At 46.2% G+C, this 19,113-nt stretch overlaps 1 protein-coding gene across 1 annotated transcript; it reads right to left on the bottom strand.

Annotated features, from left to right (window-relative positions):
• Positions 1 to 1,594: 1,594 nt before the first annotated feature.
• On the bottom strand, positions 1,595 to 14,924 carry LOC310836482 (uncharacterized protein). The gene is made up of 7 exons (XM_083721841.1): positions 14,768 to 14,924; positions 11,269 to 11,493; positions 9,659 to 9,752; positions 6,790 to 6,899; positions 5,245 to 5,315; positions 4,199 to 4,328; positions 1,595 to 3,283 (listed from the first exon to the last, which is right to left on the bottom strand). The coding sequence occupies exons 2-7, from the start codon at positions 11,475 to 11,477 to the stop codon at positions 2,713 to 2,715; spliced, it is 1,185 nt and encodes a 394-aa protein (XP_083577967.1). The 5' UTR covers positions 11,478 to 11,493; positions 14,768 to 14,924; the 3' UTR covers positions 1,595 to 2,712.
• Positions 14,925 to 19,113: the final 4,189 nt, after the last annotated feature.

Raw genomic sequence — 19,113 nt, 5'->3', positions numbered from 1 at the left:
GAGAGACTTCAGAGAAGTGTGACTGGCCCAAGGTCACCCAGCAGCTGCATGTGGAGGAGCAAGGAAGCGAACCTGGTTCACCAGATTACGAGTCCACCACTCTTAACCACTACACCACGCTAGCTTCCATTGTCTTTAGAGAAGACAATAAGTTTCAAAGGCTGTCCGTTTACTTAATCTCTTACTTCACAAATTCCCCTTTTGGTTTGGAGGTGAGTCCCACTCAATGTACCAGGCAGGGTCTCTTAATAGTGGCTTCCATGCACCAGAGTTATCTCCTGACCCACTGAGCACAGGGCCGGAGTGGTAACATGCAGTCCCTCCGAGTACTGCTGGAGGTACTCCAGCTCCTATCAGCCCCAGCCAGCATGGCCAGAGGTCAAGGGTGATGAGAGTTGTAGTCCAATGCCTACAGGGTTCTCCAGCCCTAGCGCTTGTGCTTTGCTTCCATGGTGCCATCTAGGGTGCAGTACCGTCCTGCCTGAGCATTCTGTCAGCTGACCCTAAGGCCGCATTGCTGTCCCCAATCACGGAGCTTGCTCTTGGGTCTGAGCAGTTTGCCTCTTAAGTATGAAGAGAGGGGACAGCTGATCACAGTGCCACAGTATCAGTGGCCATAGCACAGCCTCCAGGATTTGTGGTGCAGTGAAAAAGGTTTTCTTGATTTCTGCATCCAGGTTCAGCTCTGCCCAGACTGTTGGGATTCGCAGGATACTGGATAAGTCTGCAGGCTTCAACAGGATGATGCAATACTCTGCTGGGTCAGAGTGACTCAGCAGGAGTGTGATTAGTGATTGGCTATCACCTGTTTTAAAAGGAAAGCCTGTTTAACAGTGGGTGTGGTGGTTGTGCTGTAGTGTGGTGGTGCTGTGGTGGAGAGTATTCGTTTGTAAGTACTCTGTATGGACTGTTTCTTTTGTAAATGCCTGTATATAGCTCACATTAAAAAAAGACTGCACTGGAAAAACCTGGAACTCTTAGTGTTTTGCTGAAAGCGCCACGTGGAATACGCGACACAGACCTGGAGTGCCCTCAGAGGCAAAGCACGACCTCCCAACAGAGATCTGCACCACCGATGACCTGTCTGAGCCATTAGAACCAGACCTTCCCATCCCAGGACCAGGGGTCTCAACAACATTTGCTTGGATTTCTGACCAGCTCTTGCCAAACCATCCCCACAATTGCCTCTAGAGACACAAAAAGCAAAGGAAATGCAAGAAATGCAGGGGAGTGACAAGGCTGCCAGCAAGTTCCTACCTAGAAACATGTGAGGGTTATTGGGAGGAGGCGGCATCATTATTCATAGGATTTGTAGAGTTGGAAGGGAACCCCAGGGGTCATCTAGTCCAACCCACTACAATGTAGGAATTGCAGCTAAAGAATCCATGACACATGACCACCCACCTTGGTTTAAAAACCCTCAATGGAGGGGAGAGTCCACCACCTTCTAAGGGAGTCTGTGTTCCCGTGTCAGATAGCTCTGATCCCCAGGAAGTTCTTTCTAAAGCTAAGTCAGAAAATCCATGCATGTGATTTGAATCTGTTGGTTCAGGTCCTGCCCTCTGAAGCAGCAGAAAGCAAGCTTGATCCATCATCCATGTGACAGCCCTTTATTTGAAGGTGTTGTTTATTACCTGCCCTTCAACAGCAGCTCCAGGTTACAACCATTTCAAATTCAGTATTTTAGAACTGTTAAATCAGTCACCTTGAAAATACCTTGGGTATCAAAGTCAACGGCAAAGAAGTGCATCTTTAGTAAGAAGTGCATGTAAGCATCTTCCTGGATGCAGGGCAGGAAGGCAGTTTCAAGTGCCAAAGTCATGACCCACAAGCTTTGAAGTAGCCCTAGGTGAGTTTGTGGTACTGGCAAGGAAACACAAAAAGCAACACCACTGCCAGTGTTCCATGTACCCCTCTCAATTGGAACCATAGTTCTTAATTCTCTCCCCGTGGTCCTTGAATAGACAGATGATCCTCTGCCAAGTATTCTAAGCTAAGCTGCAAAGAATTAACTCCTAGTCGTACAAGCCAATATAGGATGCAGCCATAGCATCCTTGGCAGATGATTGTCCAGCTTTAGTTTAAGTATCTCCAGTTCCCAAGGTAGGCAGCTCCACTGTCAAACATCTTGTGGTACTAGGAAGTCCCTCCTGATGTTCAGCCTTGCTATTTCTACCCATTTCCTTCTTATTAGGTGGACCACTATTCTGGTCCCTTGGGTCTGCAGGTATTCCTGGGCTACAACTCCCATAATCTCTGGCCAGCTTAGCCCTAAAGCCAGGGTTAGGGTTGTAGTCCATGAACATCCAGTGATCCAAGGTTGAAGACCACTGAGCTAGACTCCTTGCTTTCATTCTCAAATATATATATATATATATATATTTTTAATAGTTTTGTGAAATAAAATTTTATTGTTGCTGCTATTGTCAAGGCTTTCACGTGTCTAGAATATATATTTTTAAAAATTGCCCCAACATTGTCCTTGTTCAGCTAGATCTGACAGTGAAATTGGGATTTCTGCATCTGAAGTCCACCAGGTGTCAGTCCTTGGGGGCTTGCACCTCCAGCTCCTCATGACTTTAAAAGAATTTATCTGCCCCTTTCCCTCATGGGTGTGGGGTGCAAGAATTCCAGCCACATTCTCCCTCACTGCAGGCTGGGAAATGGTTACATGCCAGGGGTGGGGGGGGGGGGACCTGGGCACCCATGGTGTCAGTTGCCTTCGCTGGAGGAGTCCTGGCTGATATATGGGATGACAATGGCACTCCGGGCATGAGTGATAGAGGCTCTCCTGCTCGCGCCAAGGCCCGGCTGGATTCCAGTGGTGTCCACTTCTCCAAAAGTCTCACCATTCCATTTCTCTCTGCTGCTGAAGAGCTGGGTCAGAGAAAAGCCTTCATAGCAATCCTTGGCCGACACGGGTCTCAGCTTCGGGGGGCTCCCTGGACACGCGTGGGACTCAGTAGGCGCATTCCTAGCACCTCCTTGTATGAACCAGTCTGGGTCATACCCCATATCTCCACTCCATCCTTCTTTGCCCCCTTTCCTTGCAGGGTACCCATGGAAGACGTCTGCTTGGGACACTGCTTTTTCAGGAGCTGGCTGTTGCTCTGCTGGGCTTGCAGGGTTTTCTTCAGGGGACGCCTCTGCCTTTTTGTTTACAAGCACCAGTTTATTGATTTTGTACGTCAGGCTGGCAAGTCCGTGCGGTAGGGTGTTCAGGGGCATGCTTCTCAGAAACTCACCGCCAATCAGGCATTTGGCATCAGTGCTTGCTTTCCCCCTAGGTGTAGAGGAAGAAGCAAGGGGGTGTGGGGACCACAGAGAGACAGTTGCACTAATTCTCTTTCGTGAACTGCTCGCTGAATTTGGGCCCAGGACAAGTAGCCAGAATGCCTTCTTCCCATCAGTGGGGACTGGTCCATTAGGGCAAATAGGTCACTGATCCCAGCAAGCTCAGTCTGCCAAGCCAGCCCCAACTTGCCCAAATACTTACAAATCCAGGGTGCGTGTCGGATTCCTCCTCTGTGTCAGTGTTGCTCTTGTAAAATTCAGCAGGGAGGAGGATGGGGCAAAGCTAGAATTAGTTAGCTCAGCCTATCATTGGCTCTGGCGCCACCTACTGTTGGGCTCCCCATCTTCCACCCTACCAGTTTCAACAGCTACCAGCCACCACTGCCTCCCGTACAAACCAACTTCTGTTTTTAGGAAGAAGGATTGCTGTCACTAAGCAGCAATGCCCCCACATGCCACTTTTCTAAGTTGCTGCTCCAAACGACTTACAATCCAAAATTCAGCAGAGGAAGGGTACTGGAAATGGAAGCAGGGGCAGCTGAGGAAATGAACATGCCTTTATTCCAGTACTAACATTACATAGGCTTCGGGACATAGGAAGCTGCCTTTAAATGCATCAGAAATCTAGCTCACTGTCTACACTGGCTGGTAGCAGTTCTCCAGGGTTTCAGACCAGAGCCATTCCCAGTCCTCCCTGGAGATGCTGGGGATTGAACAAACCTGGGACCTTCTGCATGCAAGGCAGATGTTCTACCACCAAGCTGAAGCCCTTACTTAGCCATATGTACATAGGAAGCTGTCTTATACTGAGCCAGACCTTTGGTCCATTTAGTTCAGAACTGCCTACACTGACAAGCAGAAGCTCCCCAGGGTTTCAGGTTATGGAAACTAATCCTAACTGTACCTTCGAGCTTTCTTTGTCTCCTGTTGGCACTGAGGGTTCTGGATCAAGGGCTTATGTCTTGCATTTGTTGTAGAGGGGCTACCAGGCTGCTGGTTTTCATTTTTGCCAGTGCAGTAGTAAACAGACTTTCCTGCAGAGGAAAGACAGATTTATAAAACATAATGGGTGCCATACTCAAAGGGTAACAGTCAGACACCAAGGCAGACTTTGAGACTCTCTGGACTTAGTAGTCTTACAGAGCAGAGAGGTAGATGTGAATGTCCTGTTGATCCAAGGATCTGCACAGGGTGGTGGTTTTTTAAAAATATATAACAATCTTTATTGGTTTTTACATACAGTGGTACCTCTAGATACGAACAGGATCAGTTCCAGAGCCCTGTTCGTATCTAGAAGTAAATGTAACTAGCGACGGCACGTCTGCACACACACGCATTGCTTTTGCCGCTTCTGCGCATGCGCGTGACGTCATTTTGAGCGTCTGCGCATGCGCAAGCGGCGAAACCCGGAAGTAACGTGCTCCGCTACTTCCGGGTTGCCGAGGAGCGCAACCCAAACGCGCTCAACTCGAAATGTCTTCAACCTGAGGTATGACTGTATACAGTAACATATATAACATAATACACACTCATTACAAATATCCGGGCGCATATTAACATAGATTATTCCTATTAATCCATACAGATAATCCAAATATCCAGCATATAAAATCCTAAGAACAGCACGAAAGTTGTTTTATCCATTACAAATTGTTCTTCCCAGGGGGAAATACAGTTCAAGCCATACTACTCAGTATAGCCATATCTGCAAAGATACTTTGGAGAGTATCTTAAAGACCAGTTTCATTTGCATAGTGAATAAATGGCCATCATATTGTGTATCATTTGTCCATTTCCCCCCTGTTCTGTTTATCATTTCTAAGTTGTGAGTTGTTTTCTCAGCAACAGCCAATCACCATTTTTAATATACTAAGTCCAGGGACAGTCTTTGTAAAGCATTCCAGTTTCAGCTATAGATAGCCAATGGGTTTACTTTTTGTTTTGTTTTACCTGGATATATAAACTGGTATTCGGAGACTGCCTGATATTGCCTCTTCTCCACAGCGCTGGGTTGTTTCAACCTTTTTGTCCAGACAGCATGGGAGACAAAGGGATTGAATTGAATGTAGGAAGGGAAGCATTAAATTACATTGAAAGACTTGTCATTCAAGTTGAGCCCACCTATTCATTCTTGATGTTGACTGTATGGGCTCATCCACAACTCAGCTTGTGCCACTGCTTTCCTCCAGGAAAACCTGTGGTTTACTTCTGAAGTGGACCAAATGGCAATTGGGTTTCCCATGGTTTGCTGCTTATTCCAATTCAGCAGTAAAGAGTGGGTTTTCCAGGGCAAAGCTGTGGGGCAAATGCAAAACTGCTTGGACCTGTGTCTAAAAGCATGCGGCAAGCGGAAAACCACTCAGCCCTGTGCTTTCTAGGCACAGGACTAGGTGAAAGGTGAATGAACCCTTGCAATCGTACTATGTGTTAAATGTGCCAGAGAGCTATTTCTGGCTGGTGATGTCAAAAGTACTTCTGTAAAGCAAATCCTGTTGTGCACAGGGACAGTGAGTTAGATGCTCATGGAGTCCTTAAGTACAGGCTCCAGGAGACCGTCTTGCTGCAGGCTTGTGTTAAGAGCCCTGCCAGGGAGCTGCATATAACACCCTCAATAAGCTCCCTATGTTATCAGCAGCTTCATGGAGTGTTAATCTGTCAATCATGGTTCAACAGACAATGTGTGGTTTTAGAAGTGAGTTAAATGTGATCTGTAATCAGATATCCCAGTGTGCTTTTAGAATCTTAAAAGCACCAGTGGATGCCTCTGATGTTGATGAAAACTGTAGCACAAGAGGAGGGTGGTGCGTAACCTTGGTGTTTTCTTTCTCAGAATACCCACCCCCAAAGTTGCTGTTAGCCCTGGGGTGTGGAGCAGAAGGAGACAGGTACAATATTTAACCTACAGAGTCCTTCCTCACAGCAACACACTGTGGGCAAAGCCACCTAGAAACAGACACACATTTTGCACAACAGCAGCTAATTGAAGTTTGGAATGTCCTTAAAGCTTTTAAGGATGACTTTTAAAAGTTTTATTGGACATTGTGAAATTTAGTTTGCTGCTGCGACAAGAGTACAGGCACCTCTCTCACAATTCCGGGCTCTGAAAGGGGACACCATTCCCATCCTGGGTATGCAGGATTGCAATTTTAAATTAATATTAAAATTGATTTTTGGATCATAAAATCTCAGAATAGCATTGAGAATAGGGAGATGTTGTTGGGTAACTTCTATCCAAGGGCTATAGCTCAGTGGTAAAACACTCACATTGCAAACAGAAAGTCCCATGTTCAGGCACTAATTAGTGCTGGGAAAGACCTCCATTTGAAACCCCAGAGAGCTGCTGCCAGGCAGTGTGGTCAGTATTGAACTGGATGGACCAATGGTCATATTCAGTACAAGGCAGCTTCTTATGCACCTGTGCTAAGGACGATAGGGGTAATAGTTTCCAGAGGGCACCACACGTTTATTCAAAACAGAGTATTGTGGTTGCATTACCTTGGGTTTTCTCTTATGCTGATAACATTTTTTCGTTTTTCAGAACTCTCCACTCTTTTGCTGGGCACATGTGTCTCCTTAGCGTTCACCCCAGGAATGTTTAAATGTCCCTGTATTTGCAAAGGAAAGGAAGACATGAGGAGGAGCAGGACAGCACATCTGCATCACAAATCTAAACCAGCTTCAAGCCTGATTGGCTGCTATGGCTCTGTGCGCCTGGATAGGCATGCTGAAGGTTTTCAGCAGGCATCTAAAACAATGTAGTCAAGGCACCTGCCTGGCATCAATAGGCAGGAGTTCCAGAGCACTGGTGTTGCCACACTTAGTATTAAATTGTTATCCCTGCGACTTAGACTTGTTAATTGCTTGTTACTCAAAGGTTGCCAACTGACTTAGATTTAAAACATAAATATAAATGCATTATACCATACAAGCAGAATGAAACAACGCCCATTATAGTCACTAATCTGGAATAGAATGGATTGTGTACGAAACAAAGCAATGGTTTAACGGTGAAATCTTTAAGAAGAGCCTTGCTGGATCTACTCCAGCATCGTCAAGGCCAGCCCACCTATGAGGCAAGGTGAGATGACTGCCTCAGGCAGCAGGATCCACAGGGGCAGCAGATCCTGATGCAGATGGTTGTTCTCCACTTGTTCCCAGTACAGTATCTTCACTCACCCCTTCTTCCCTTGCGGAGAGGGAGACACCATTTTGCGGCTCACCTAAAGGGCCAAAATGTCTTGGGCTGGTCTTATTGTTCTCACAGTGGCCAACCAGATGCATCTGGGGAGCCCACAAACAAAACCTGAATGCAACAGCAACCCCCCACCCACCTGCAATTCCCAGCAATAGGTATTGAGAAGCAATACTGCCTCTGACAGGAACATAACCATCACCCACTGATAGCCTTCTCCTCTGTGAATTTGTCAGATCCTCTTTTAAAGCCCTCCAAAGGGAAAGTACATGCATACATACATAAATCATACATACCGTATTTTTCCGTGTATAAAACGCCCCCATATATAAGACAGCCCCTATTTTTGGAGCCCAAAATTAAGAAATAAATAATTGCAACATTCCATGTATAAGACGACCCCCAATTTTAAACTTTAAAAAAAATGTGGGGCGGGGATATAGTCTTATACATGGGAAAATACAGTATTTTTATTTTCCTTCTGCCTTTCCATAGTTAAAGCCATGCTCAAGGCAGCTTACAACGTGTGGGGGGGGGCGGCGGCGGGGAACTTAATTACAAAAAGAAGTCATAAACTATAAATAAAACAACTTCAAAAAGTGCACAACCAAATGGAACAATGTCCACATATGATAAGATATAAAAGAATAGTATCAATAACAGCAGCAACACCCCCCCAAAAAATAATATCATACCCAGCAACATTCATCAGATGAAGATAGGAACATTTCTCACTGCTCCCAACTGACCCTCTTTGCCCCCCATTTTTTGTTCCCCACACCTGCAGAGCATTTCCACCACCACTACACCAATGGGACACAGCGCACACACCCTCCGCTATCCTAAAAAACCCCCCCTTAATCCTGATTTTATTTGTGGGCACACAAAGCTTTAAATAATAATAATAATAATAATAATAATAATAATAATAATAATAATAATAATAATAAATAATTTATTATTTATACCCCGCCCATCTGGCTGGGTTTCCCCAGCCACTCTGGGCGGCTTCCAACAAAGTATTAAAATACAGTAGTATGTTAAACATTAAAAGCTTCCCTAAGCAGGACTGCCTTCAGATGTCTTCTAAAAGTCATAGTTGTTCTTCTCTTTGAAATCTGATGGGAGGGCATCCCACAGGGTAGGTGCCACTACCGAGAAGGCCCTCTGCCTGGTTCCCTGTAACGTGGCTTCTCGCAGCAAGGGAACCGCCAGAAGGCCCTCAGCACTGGACCTCAGTGTCCGGGCAGAACAATGGAGGTGGAGATGTTCCTTCAGGTATACTGGACCGAGGCCATTAACGGCTTTAAAGGTCAGCACCAACACTTTGAATTGTGATCGGAAACATACTGGGAGCCAATGTAGGTCTTTCAAGACTGGTGTTATGTGGTCTCAGTGGCCGCTCCCAGTCACCAGTCTGGCTGTCACATTCTGGATTAGATGTCGTTTCTGGGTCACCTTCAAAGGTAGCCCCACATAGAGTGCATTGCAGTAGTCCAAGCGGGAGATAACTAGAGCATACATCACTCTGGTGAGACAGTCTGTGGGCAAGTAGGGTCTCAGCCTGTGTACCAGATGGAGCTGATAAACAGCTGCCCTGGACACAGAATTGACCTGTGCCTCCATGGACAGTTGTGAATCCAAAATGACTCCCAGGCTGCGCACCTGGTCTTTCAGGGGCACAGTTACCCCATTCAGGGAGTCCTCCACACCTGCCCACCCACTGTCTCCCAGAAACAGTACTTCTGTCTTGTCAGGATTCAACCTCAATCTCTTGGCTGCCATCCATCCTCCAACCACCTCCAGATGGTTGAAGAAAAATGCTCCTTGCCCTCTGCTGCGCTCCCCCTTTCTACCTGCCCAGGGCAGCGCTGCCCTCTGCCTGCCCCTCAGAGCCAGCTTGTCACATGGGGCTGGGCCTCAGCAGCGGCAGCCTCTCCTCCTCCTTGCTCACCCCCCAGGAGCTGCTACAAGCTGCCCAAGGGAGGAAGTTGGCAAGCACAACCGTAGAAAGGCCACAGAGAGGCCACAGGATTCTCCCTCGCTGCCACAGCTAGGGACAAGCGCTGGCTCATTCTCCTCCCTGGGCTGTGGTGCTGGCAGCACTGGCAGGGGAAAATAGGGGACATTCTGGGGTCGAAACTGCAATTGTAATTCATATAGTTTGGATACCTTGAATGGAAGGATTTCAACTTTGGGTTCTGGAGTGAAGTTGACTATGGCCCCCTTGAAACAGCAACACCTCTCTTGGCTTTGGAGTGGCAGCCTGTACAAGACAAAAGAGACAAAAAGCATATAAACATCTGCTAGGACTCATCTCTACTCCTGGTGTTATGTACTGAATTGAATAGGATCCAAACTGCAGCAGTCTGATTGGTCCTAGAACAATAGGATCCAAAAGGCAGCAGTCGGATTGGTCCTAGAACAATAGGATTCAGAATGCAGCAGTCTGATTGGTCTTAGAACAATGCAGCAGTATGATTGGTTGGCAGGAACCACCCAATCATGCTCCAGATAGAAGGAATCCACAACCTGATTGGCTTACAGTAGAATTCCAGAATTAGCCAATCATGTGCAGCCCATTGTGTAAATAACGTATATAAAGCAGATACTTTGAGGGGACTTCCATTCATTCCTCCTCACCACTATGAGCTGAATAAAGAGCATGAAATCACTTTGCGACTCTGAGTATATTTCACCTGGCATTACAACAGGCACTCTTTTTACCATGCACTCATGATGCCGCTCTCAATACTGTTTGTAGCTGCAAATGTTCCAGGACAGACATGCTGCTTTGTTTCCAACCGGTGCATGTCCTTTAACTTCCTGCTGAAATTATTGCATTTGTTTCCATACCGCAAATGCTCTGGTTCGTTTTATTTTATTTACTTTGCTCAGTTTTTATTGTGCTTATAAGCAACAATAATGCAGTAACACTGAAGAAGCATCCTGGAACAGCTAATACAGTGGAATGACATGTGGATGGTCCAGTATAAACCCACCACTAATGCACTATTAGTGCACGTGGGTGGTGCTGTGGTCTAAACCACAGAGCCTAGGGCTTGCCAATCAGAAGGTTGGCTGTTCAAATCCCTGTGATTTGGTGAGCTCCTGTTGTTTGGTCCCTGCTCCTGCCAACCTAGCAGTTCAAAAGCACGTCAAGTGCAAGTAGATAAATAGGTACCACTCTGGTGGGAAGGTAAACGGCATTTCCATGCGCTGCTCTGGTTTGCCAGAAGCAGCTTAGTCATGCTGGCTACATGACCCGGAAGCTGTCTGCGGACAAACGCTGGCTCCCTCAGCCAGTAAAGTGAGATGAGCGCCAAAACCCCAGATAATGGTACACTTTGAGATTATGGAAGGGTGGATGCCTTCCTGCCGGAGCAGAAGATAAAAGTCGTTTACCTTCCTGCTGGAGCAGTACCTATTTATCTACTTGCACGTTGACGTGCTTTCAAACTGCTAGGTTGGCAGGAGCAGGGACTGAGGAACGGGAACTCACCCCGTCGCGGGGATTCGAACAACCAACCTTCTGATCGGCAAGTCCTAGCAACACCCACATCCCTAAAACATCTGGGTAGGCTTGTCTAAATAAGAATGTCTTCAGCAGGCTCCAAAAAGAATACAGCAAAGGTGCCTGCCTGGTATCAATAGGCAGGGAGTTCCAAAGGGTTGGTGCTGCCACACGATACAATTGAGTTCTTACAGATGCGGTGCAGGTATTAGGTGCCACTTCTGAAGAGTTGTAGATGGGGAGAAGCCAACAATAGGTGGCCCTTTACCTAAGGGCTGAGCAGCTTCTGCCTTGCACTTTGAGCTTGCTGGTGCGCTTGGTCCTTTGCCGTTGGGAGCCGCAGGATTTTACTTGCCGCCTCCGAATGCACTTCTTCTTCTTCCGTGGCTGCTTAATGATCTGTGCTGAGCTGGGTTCCACGGTGGTGGGCTTGCTTTTTGCCTTCTGGGCAACTTTCGTTTGACTTCCTCCGTACATTTGGGTACCCAGTGACCTGTTTGCAAAGATGGGAGTGATTATGTGCACAGCAGGGAGGGGAGTTAGAATGAAATGAGCACCTGAGCACAATAGGGCAAGAGGAGGTTCTGGCAAAAGTATGCTTTCTAACAAAGGAATGGGGAACCTCAGGCTCAGGGAATGAATGAGTGGTCTCACAGCCTCTCTATTGTTGGAAATGCAACGGCAGGGATCGTTTAGGTTGTAATTTAGGGTATTAATTCTGTTCTCTGTAAACTACATAAGGAGTGGTGGTGGAGGAATGGCTTAGCAGCCAGGACTTGTAGCATGATCTCTAGTGAGGTATCATGTGCTCTGATTGGCTGTGTAGTTCTGTGGGAGCTTTCCTCTGCATGTTTGGTTGAATGTCTCCTTGCTATGTAGAGGGCCTGGAGTAAGAAAGAGAAAATAGGTTCCCACAACCCTCCTGAAACCATTCAGCAAACTGGTTGTGCTGTCCTGCAATAAGTGTGTGGCCTAGCCGGGGACCACATGGCCCCCTAGGGGCCCCCAGGATATTCCAAGGGGACTACAGGTGAAAAATGCATAAATGGGGGGCGAGAGCATGGGAAAAAACTGGTCTGGCTTTTTGGTCTCAGAACTGTGCCCATGACCCAATCAAACTCAGTGGGTAGACAGAAAGGGCGATTGACTTCTTATCCGGTCCAAAATGTTTAATAAATGGAACTTAATTAATTAAAAGCCTTTGTAATCAACTCAAAGGGCGTCTCCAATTCAGCAGGCAACATGTTGCTTTTGGGTTGTACTAAGCTGAGTCAGTTACAGATAGGTAGCCGTGTTGGTCTGCCATAGTCAGAAGAAATCATGAAGAAATCTGAAGAAGTGTGCATGCACACGAAAACTCATACCAAGAACTGACTTAGTTGGTCTTTAAGGTGCTACTGGAAGGAATTTTTTTTTTGTTTAAGCTGAGTCAGTGATGGTGGTGGTCGGGACTCCTCTAGGGCAGGAGGCTCACTTGTCATTGGTCAATCAGACAACATTACTGGATGACATTGGCTGATAGGCAGGGCGGGGCAGGGTTCAATCCTGCTTGGTGCAGCTCCATCAGTGGGTCCCATGCAGGAAATGCACTGGCAAAGCAGAGAGCAGGACTGATGTCTCTGTGCATTAGCAAGCAATGCACCACCAAAGCTGATAACTTTCCATGGGTCACCTTTCACAGATGGGTGGGACTGCCCACCCAATAGCCACCTGATGTCATCATGATGTCAGAAGATGTACAAGTGAGTTGCCCCTGTCCACCTCCCACAGTTGACCCAGCTAAGCAGGGTCCTGTATGGTTTCAAATTGGATGGGCCCCCATGTGTTGAGATTCCTGCATTGCAAGGGGTTGGACTGGATCACCCTCAGGATCCCTTGCAACTCTACCATTCTATGATTCTATTATTCTCCCCTGTCCAATAAAAGGTTCCCTACCCCTGAACTAAGTTATACTCAGAGGAGGCCAATTGAAGTGGGCAGGTCTATTGTCTATTAATGTCTATTAATTTAATTCCAAATGTGACTAACATTGGAAGCAATCCTTTGTTTGCTAATGTTAATTGTTTTTAACACAAGTGTTTCTGAAAACTGCAGATGGAACAGAAGAGATTACCACTCTTCCCTCTCTACAGGCATCTGCTGTGACATACATGCACTGTCTAAAAACACAGAACGTATCATTATTTCTTAACAGTCTTGTCTTGATTCATATGCAAATGAATGCAGATGTAATTGGTTAAAACGGATTAATAAGAGAGCCAGTGTGGTGGTTAGAGTGCTGGACTAGGACTAGGGAGACTGGGGTTCAGATCCCCACTCAGCTACAAAACTCACTGGGTGACCTTGGGGCAGCCATTCTCTCCCAGTCTGTCCTACCTCACAGGGTTGTTCTGAGGATATAAGGCAGAAGGGGAGAAGTGTGTAACCAAGTGTGTTGCAGAAAAGGTGGAATATAGATGTAATAATAAAATAACAAGTAATAAAATAAGTTTTCATTAATAAAAATTTTTAAATAGTTTTTTTAAAAAACTGGTCTACATTTCTTCTTGTTTCAGTGTTAATTACTGTATTTAGTTTTTTTCAGTTCAAGTGCGGTGCTAGGTTTTATTCTTAACTCCTGTTGTTTAGCTTTTCTAATCACAGTTAGACTGCTGTTATGAAATGTTTGTTTCGTGATTGCTGTTGTTGCAAATGAAGTCTGTGTTACGTGACTGCAAGCTGGCTTTGTGAATGAATGAATGAATGAATGAATGGGTGTTCAATGATGCTCCTTCTCGGAGTAGACCATTAAAGGTAATAGGCATGAATAGCTTAGGGTGAATAATTTTATTCAGTCTGAGCAGGACTTAGTTGAATACAACCGATAAATAAACCAGCTAAGATTCATTGAGTGACAGTCACTCTTTCAGTCCCTATCTGCTCATTCTAAGATTGCATCCGTTGTGAGGAACAGAATTGGCTGGCTTATCGGAGAAGCAGACATCTTCTCATGTGTAGAAAAGGTGGCCAGGGAGGGTGCCAAGGGGCAGCTTAAAGGGAAAAAGTACCGTACTTCCAAAGGCACCAGAATGATCAGATAGTGGGGTAGAGCTTTCTAACAATGAACATTCTGTCCCCTTGACCTGTTGCATCACAAGACCATCCATCCATCTTCCTACATTTATATCTTACTAATACTGTCCCACACTGATTTCATAAACCCCCTGCATTTGTTTAGAAAATGAGCCACTCCAATTCCCCCTCTCCTGAGAGAAGTTGTTTGCTTTCTGGCTAAACTGACATGGAGAATGAATCACCCATCCCTATTTCAAAAGAAGAATGAAGAGTTTAAAATCAGATAGTGCCCAAGTGAGAGCGAATGGACATCCAGAAGTAGAAGCAGAAACATTTAAGAATGGTCCTGGTGCGCTCAGGGTTGGACCTTCAGGGCAAACACACAGATGTTCAATTTACTCAAATGATACAGGAGGGTGTGAAACAGGGGTTGGTAAGGGATGTGGCTCAGGGAGAGTCCTCAGGGCCAGTTAGAGAGGCCTCTGGGCTTCTCCATCCCTGATCTAAAAAGAAGAGGCATCAACAAACCATTGTGATATTTAACATTTGCATAACTTCAGTGAAGTAATCATATTCTATAAGCTAGTGGGATTCCCAAAGGCATCTGGTTGGCCATTATGTTAACAGACTGCTGGACTAGATGGGTCATTGGAGTGATGCAGCAGAACACTTCCTATGTTTAACAAAAAAATATTGATGCTGTCCAAACTCACCTTGGGCAGGTTGCCGCTTTCACTGCCAAGACTGAAGGAGAGACTTAATAACAACAGCAGAATCCATGGGCCGAACTGGGCCATGAGGGGGACCACTTGCACAATGGGAGCAAGGATGCTGCCAGTTATACCTTTCTCAGGTAGCCTGGCAACTGCCTTTGTTGCTATGGGAACCGGATTCTAACTTCCTTCCATGTGGTACTCTGTTTCTCTGTTTATAAACTTTGCTCTGGATTATCTGCTTTCCACGCATATGGTTGGGTCCACTTAAATGTCACATACTTGATTCATTTTTTTAATTTAAAAAAACACTTTCCCCCTTTCCACACAAAGTCTCCACACCCCCAAAAAAGGAGAAGCAGGAAAAGAAATGAAATATTCCACTACCAGCCACAATGGCTACATTCTACCCTTCATTACTGGAGGCAGTAGGTCTCTATTATGTACTGAGTTGAATAGGATCCAAACTGCAGCAGTCTGATTGGTCCTAGAACAATAGGATTCAGAATGCAGCAGTCTGATTGGTCCTAGAACAATGCAGCAGTATGATTGGTCAGCAGGAGCCACCCAATCCAGCTCCAGGTGGAAGTGAATCCACAACCCGATTGGCCTACAGGAGAATCCTGGAATTAGCCAATCACATGCAGCCCATTGTGTAAATAATGTATATAAAGCAGATATTGTGGGGGAACTTCCATTCCTTCTCACCACCATGAGCTGAATAAAGAGCATGAAATCCACTCTTGGCTCTGAGCATATTTCAGTCTCTGAATGCCCAATTCCTGGGATTCGCATGTGGGGATAGTGCTGCTACACTCAGGTCCTGCTTGCAAGTGTTCCCCACTGGGACATCTGGTTGACCACTGTGAGAACAGGAAACTGGACTAGGTAGGCCTCTGGCTTGATGTTCCAGCAACCCTGTGGGTGCCCTGATACCAACAGTGAAAAAACACTGGTTTGGGGCCACAGCACATTCATTTTGGTTGAGATATTGACTGAAGTTGCATGAGATCTTGTGGAGCGTGCAATATCTCACACGATTTGGGGCGATAACTTGACATTAGCATGGTCTTGCGTGAAATTTGCACCGCTGCTCTACCAATAGCAGACACAGCAAGGCAAACAGCAGTGGCAGAGCAGGTGGGTGGTGCTGGGAGTGGTGGCAGCAGCGCATGGATCTGCTTCCAAATGTGTCCCTGTTGGGATGGGAGGGGCAAAACCTCAGGCTGTACCTTCGTATTACACACATTGCTGAACATATGGGAAGGGTCTGCAAGTGTCGCCTGGGGCTCTGTAGTGCTTCAGCTAGACAATTGTATTTGAGTCCCTCCTCCTCATTCCCATATTGGGCATAATAACTGAACAAACCTTCCAAGTACGCTGTAAGCATTGCAAGAATCTGGCATGTTTAAGCAAAATGCTTACCCCAGAGAATCTTGTGTAGCTTATTTTCACAAAGCTACAATTCTGAGCAACTTTTTAAAAGCTACAAGATTAATTGGTAGTGGCGGTGGGGAGATTCGTATGTTTTAAATGCAGCCTGCATCTGGAGTAGCAGTGGGATTTTTTTAAAAAAATCTCTGTGGCCAGCTTATCCACACAGACTCCCCTGCCCCCCACATTCCTGTCTTGTACTAGATATCAGTGAGAAGCAACTCATTCCCCACACTGGCTCCACTCAAACAATTTCTGCATATTAAGGTAAAGGTAAAGGACCCCTGGGGGACGCAGGTGGCGCTGTGGGTTAAAGCCTCAGCGCCTAGGACTTGCCGATCGAAAGGTCGGCGGTTCGAATCCCTGCGGCGGGGTGCGCTCCCGCTGCTCGCTCCCAGCACCTGCCAACCTAGCAGTTCGAAAGCACCTCTGGGTGCAAGTAGATAAATAGGGACCACTTACCAGCGGGAAGGTAAACGGCGTTTCCGTGTGCGGCTCTGGCTCGCCAGAGCAGCGATGTCACGCTGGCCACGTGACCCGGAAGTGTCTCCGGACAGCGCTGGCCCCTGGCCTCTTAAGTGAGATGGGCGCACAACCCCAGAGTCTGGCAAGACTGGCCCGTACGGGCAGGGGTACCTTTACCTTTACCTTTAAAGGACCCCTGATAGTTAAGCCCAGTTGCAGACGACTCTGGGGTTGCGGCGCTCATCTAGCTCTATAGGCCGAGGGAGCTGGTATTTGTCCGCAGACAGTTTTTTCCGGGTCATGTGGCCAGCATGACTAAGCTGCTTCTGGCAAACCAGAGCAGTGCACGGAAACACCGTTTACCTTCCCGCTGGAGTGGTACCTATTTATCTACTTGCATTTTGACGTGCTTTCGAACTGCTAGGTGGGCAGGAGCTGGGACCAAGCAATGGGAGCTCACCCCATAGCGGGGATTCAAACTGCTGACCTTCTCATCAGCAAGCCCAAGAAGTTCAATGGTTTAGACCACAGTGCCACCTACATCCCTTTCTGCATATTACCTGCATTGTTATAATACTGTGTAATTATAAGCACATTATTATACATATAATAATATACAAATGTACATTCAAGTTTTCCTGAAGTAGCCAGCACATGAACATGTGCATACCACAATAGATACAGCTGTACCAAAATACTTAGGTATTGATGCTTACAGTTTATACTGCAGAAGTCTATTATAGCAAAGGCCTTAACTCTTTCATACGTACTATAGGTATGGCATATGTAATGGTGTGTGCATAGTTAGACTGTTTTCTTTTATATAACAAGTGGCTTGATGCAACAAGTGCTCCTAAACAGGCAAAGCTCTCTTGGGTTGGAACTAATTTCCATGTAAAACTAGGGTTACCAGATGTCCCCGTTTTCCGGATTTGCAAATTTGTCCCTGGACAAATTCCATCCCCAAATTTCATCTAATGTCCCCGGGAAATGTGGCAGCAGCAGCAGTCTCAGCAGCATGGAGCCAGCCTGGTAGCACAGTTGGCTGTGGTTGGCTTCAGGAGCTGCTCACTGCCGTGGCACCCGCTATTTTTCCTCTCTGGAAGTCCCCATATGATGTGTTGTGCACAAGACACATCATATGGGGACTCGGTGTAGGAGTTGAAGACACGCTGCCAGGCGCCACCACTGGGCGAGAGCTGCGCAGGATCACTGCAACTTGGTGCTCAGCTTGTCGTTGACGCCACTGTCCAAGACCGGCAGCTCGGGCTCTGGCTTGGCCTCCAGGTGGTGCTTGGGCGGCTGTGGCTGTTGCTCGGTTTTGCCATTGTGCTTCTCAACTTGCAAGCAGTGGCTCAGCTTGTCAGCCATCTCGTCATTGGTCATTGCAGACGAGAGGGAAGCAGGAGACAAGCTGATCTGGCCCAAGTGTGCCTCCTCCCACTCGCTCACCACCGGCTCTGCCCTGGACACACTGACTGGGCGCACCGCGGCGTGGATGGGCAGCCACCGGACAATGCCTGTGCAGCAGATGCCCAGACAGGTGGGCAGGGCAGCAGCAGGAGGAGGGGGTTTCTGCTAACGCTTACTCCTGAGTAAGCCTGTAGGGGATCGCAGTGCAAGGAAGGAGAGGGGGGAGGGGTGAAGCACAGCTAGAAAGGCCAGGACCCAGAGGAGACCATAGAAGAGAAGATATTGCTTCTTTATTTTTTTCATAAGTATATATATATATATATATATATATATATATATATATATATATTCCCTGGATTCATTGAAAAAAATCTGATAACTTTCTGTAAAATTCTATTTTATAACCTGTTCCTTCTCCTAGAGCATTGTGCATAAAGAATGCCAATATAATCATTAGGAAGTAGGGATGGGCAGCTTCGTCAATTTTGGTTTCTCCCAGTTCCCCATGTTTTCAGTCTTAAATTCAATTCAACTTCCACATCAGTTTGCAATTTCCTTCCCTTTTTTTTTTTAAAGGCCTCATTAAAATTTATCAGCAATTTAGTGCAAATTTCTCCTAATGTACAAATTATTATATGCAGTTTGACCTACTATACACTATGACAAGCAATTTTGCTTAATATAATGCACTTTTGAATGTTATTTTAAGCAATTGTGCATTTTAATGTGCACTTTACTTCAGTCTATCCGTTTTCACATGCTTTACTTGGCTAGAGAACCGCACTGCGAAATTCAAGGAGCTGTAAATTTTGAAGAATTGCTATGTTCCAGCTCCTGAATTGTTTTGAAAAGTACAAATTAAATGCAAACTGAACTGAATTTCTTCTCAATCCTTAATAGACAGTCAAAAGTAAGACTGGAGCAAGACTCAGGAGTTTGACTGAATCTGTGGGTGTAAGGGTGTGAACAAAGCCAGATTTAAACTCGCAGTACATTGTTTAGGCGATCACCATACTAAACGCACAGAGAGGCAA

This window comes from Podarcis gaigeae (assembly GCF_964106915.1).
Source record: "Podarcis gaigeae genome assembly, chromosome: Z".
NCBI classification, from domain to species: Eukaryota; Metazoa; Chordata; class Lepidosauria; order Squamata; family Lacertidae; genus Podarcis; species Podarcis gaigeae.
Note: the sequence above shows the minus strand (reverse complement) of the source record. Positions and strands in the feature narration are given on the sequence as shown.

Bases quoted from the DNA above. Each gene is read 5' to 3' on its own strand.
- LOC310836482 (XM_083721841.1), bottom strand. From the start codon at position 11,477: ATGTACGGAGGAAGTCAAACGAAAGTTGCCCAGAAGGCAAAAAGCAAG. The intron at 9,753-11,268 runs GTAAAGGGCCAC...TGTCTTGTACAG, and splicing joins AGAAGCTGCTCAGCCCTTAG to GCTGCCACTCCAAAGCCAAG. The intron at 4,329-5,244 runs GTAAAACAAAAC...TTTCCTCTGCAG, and splicing joins ATACCAGTTTATATATCCAG to GAAAGTCTGTTTACTACTGC.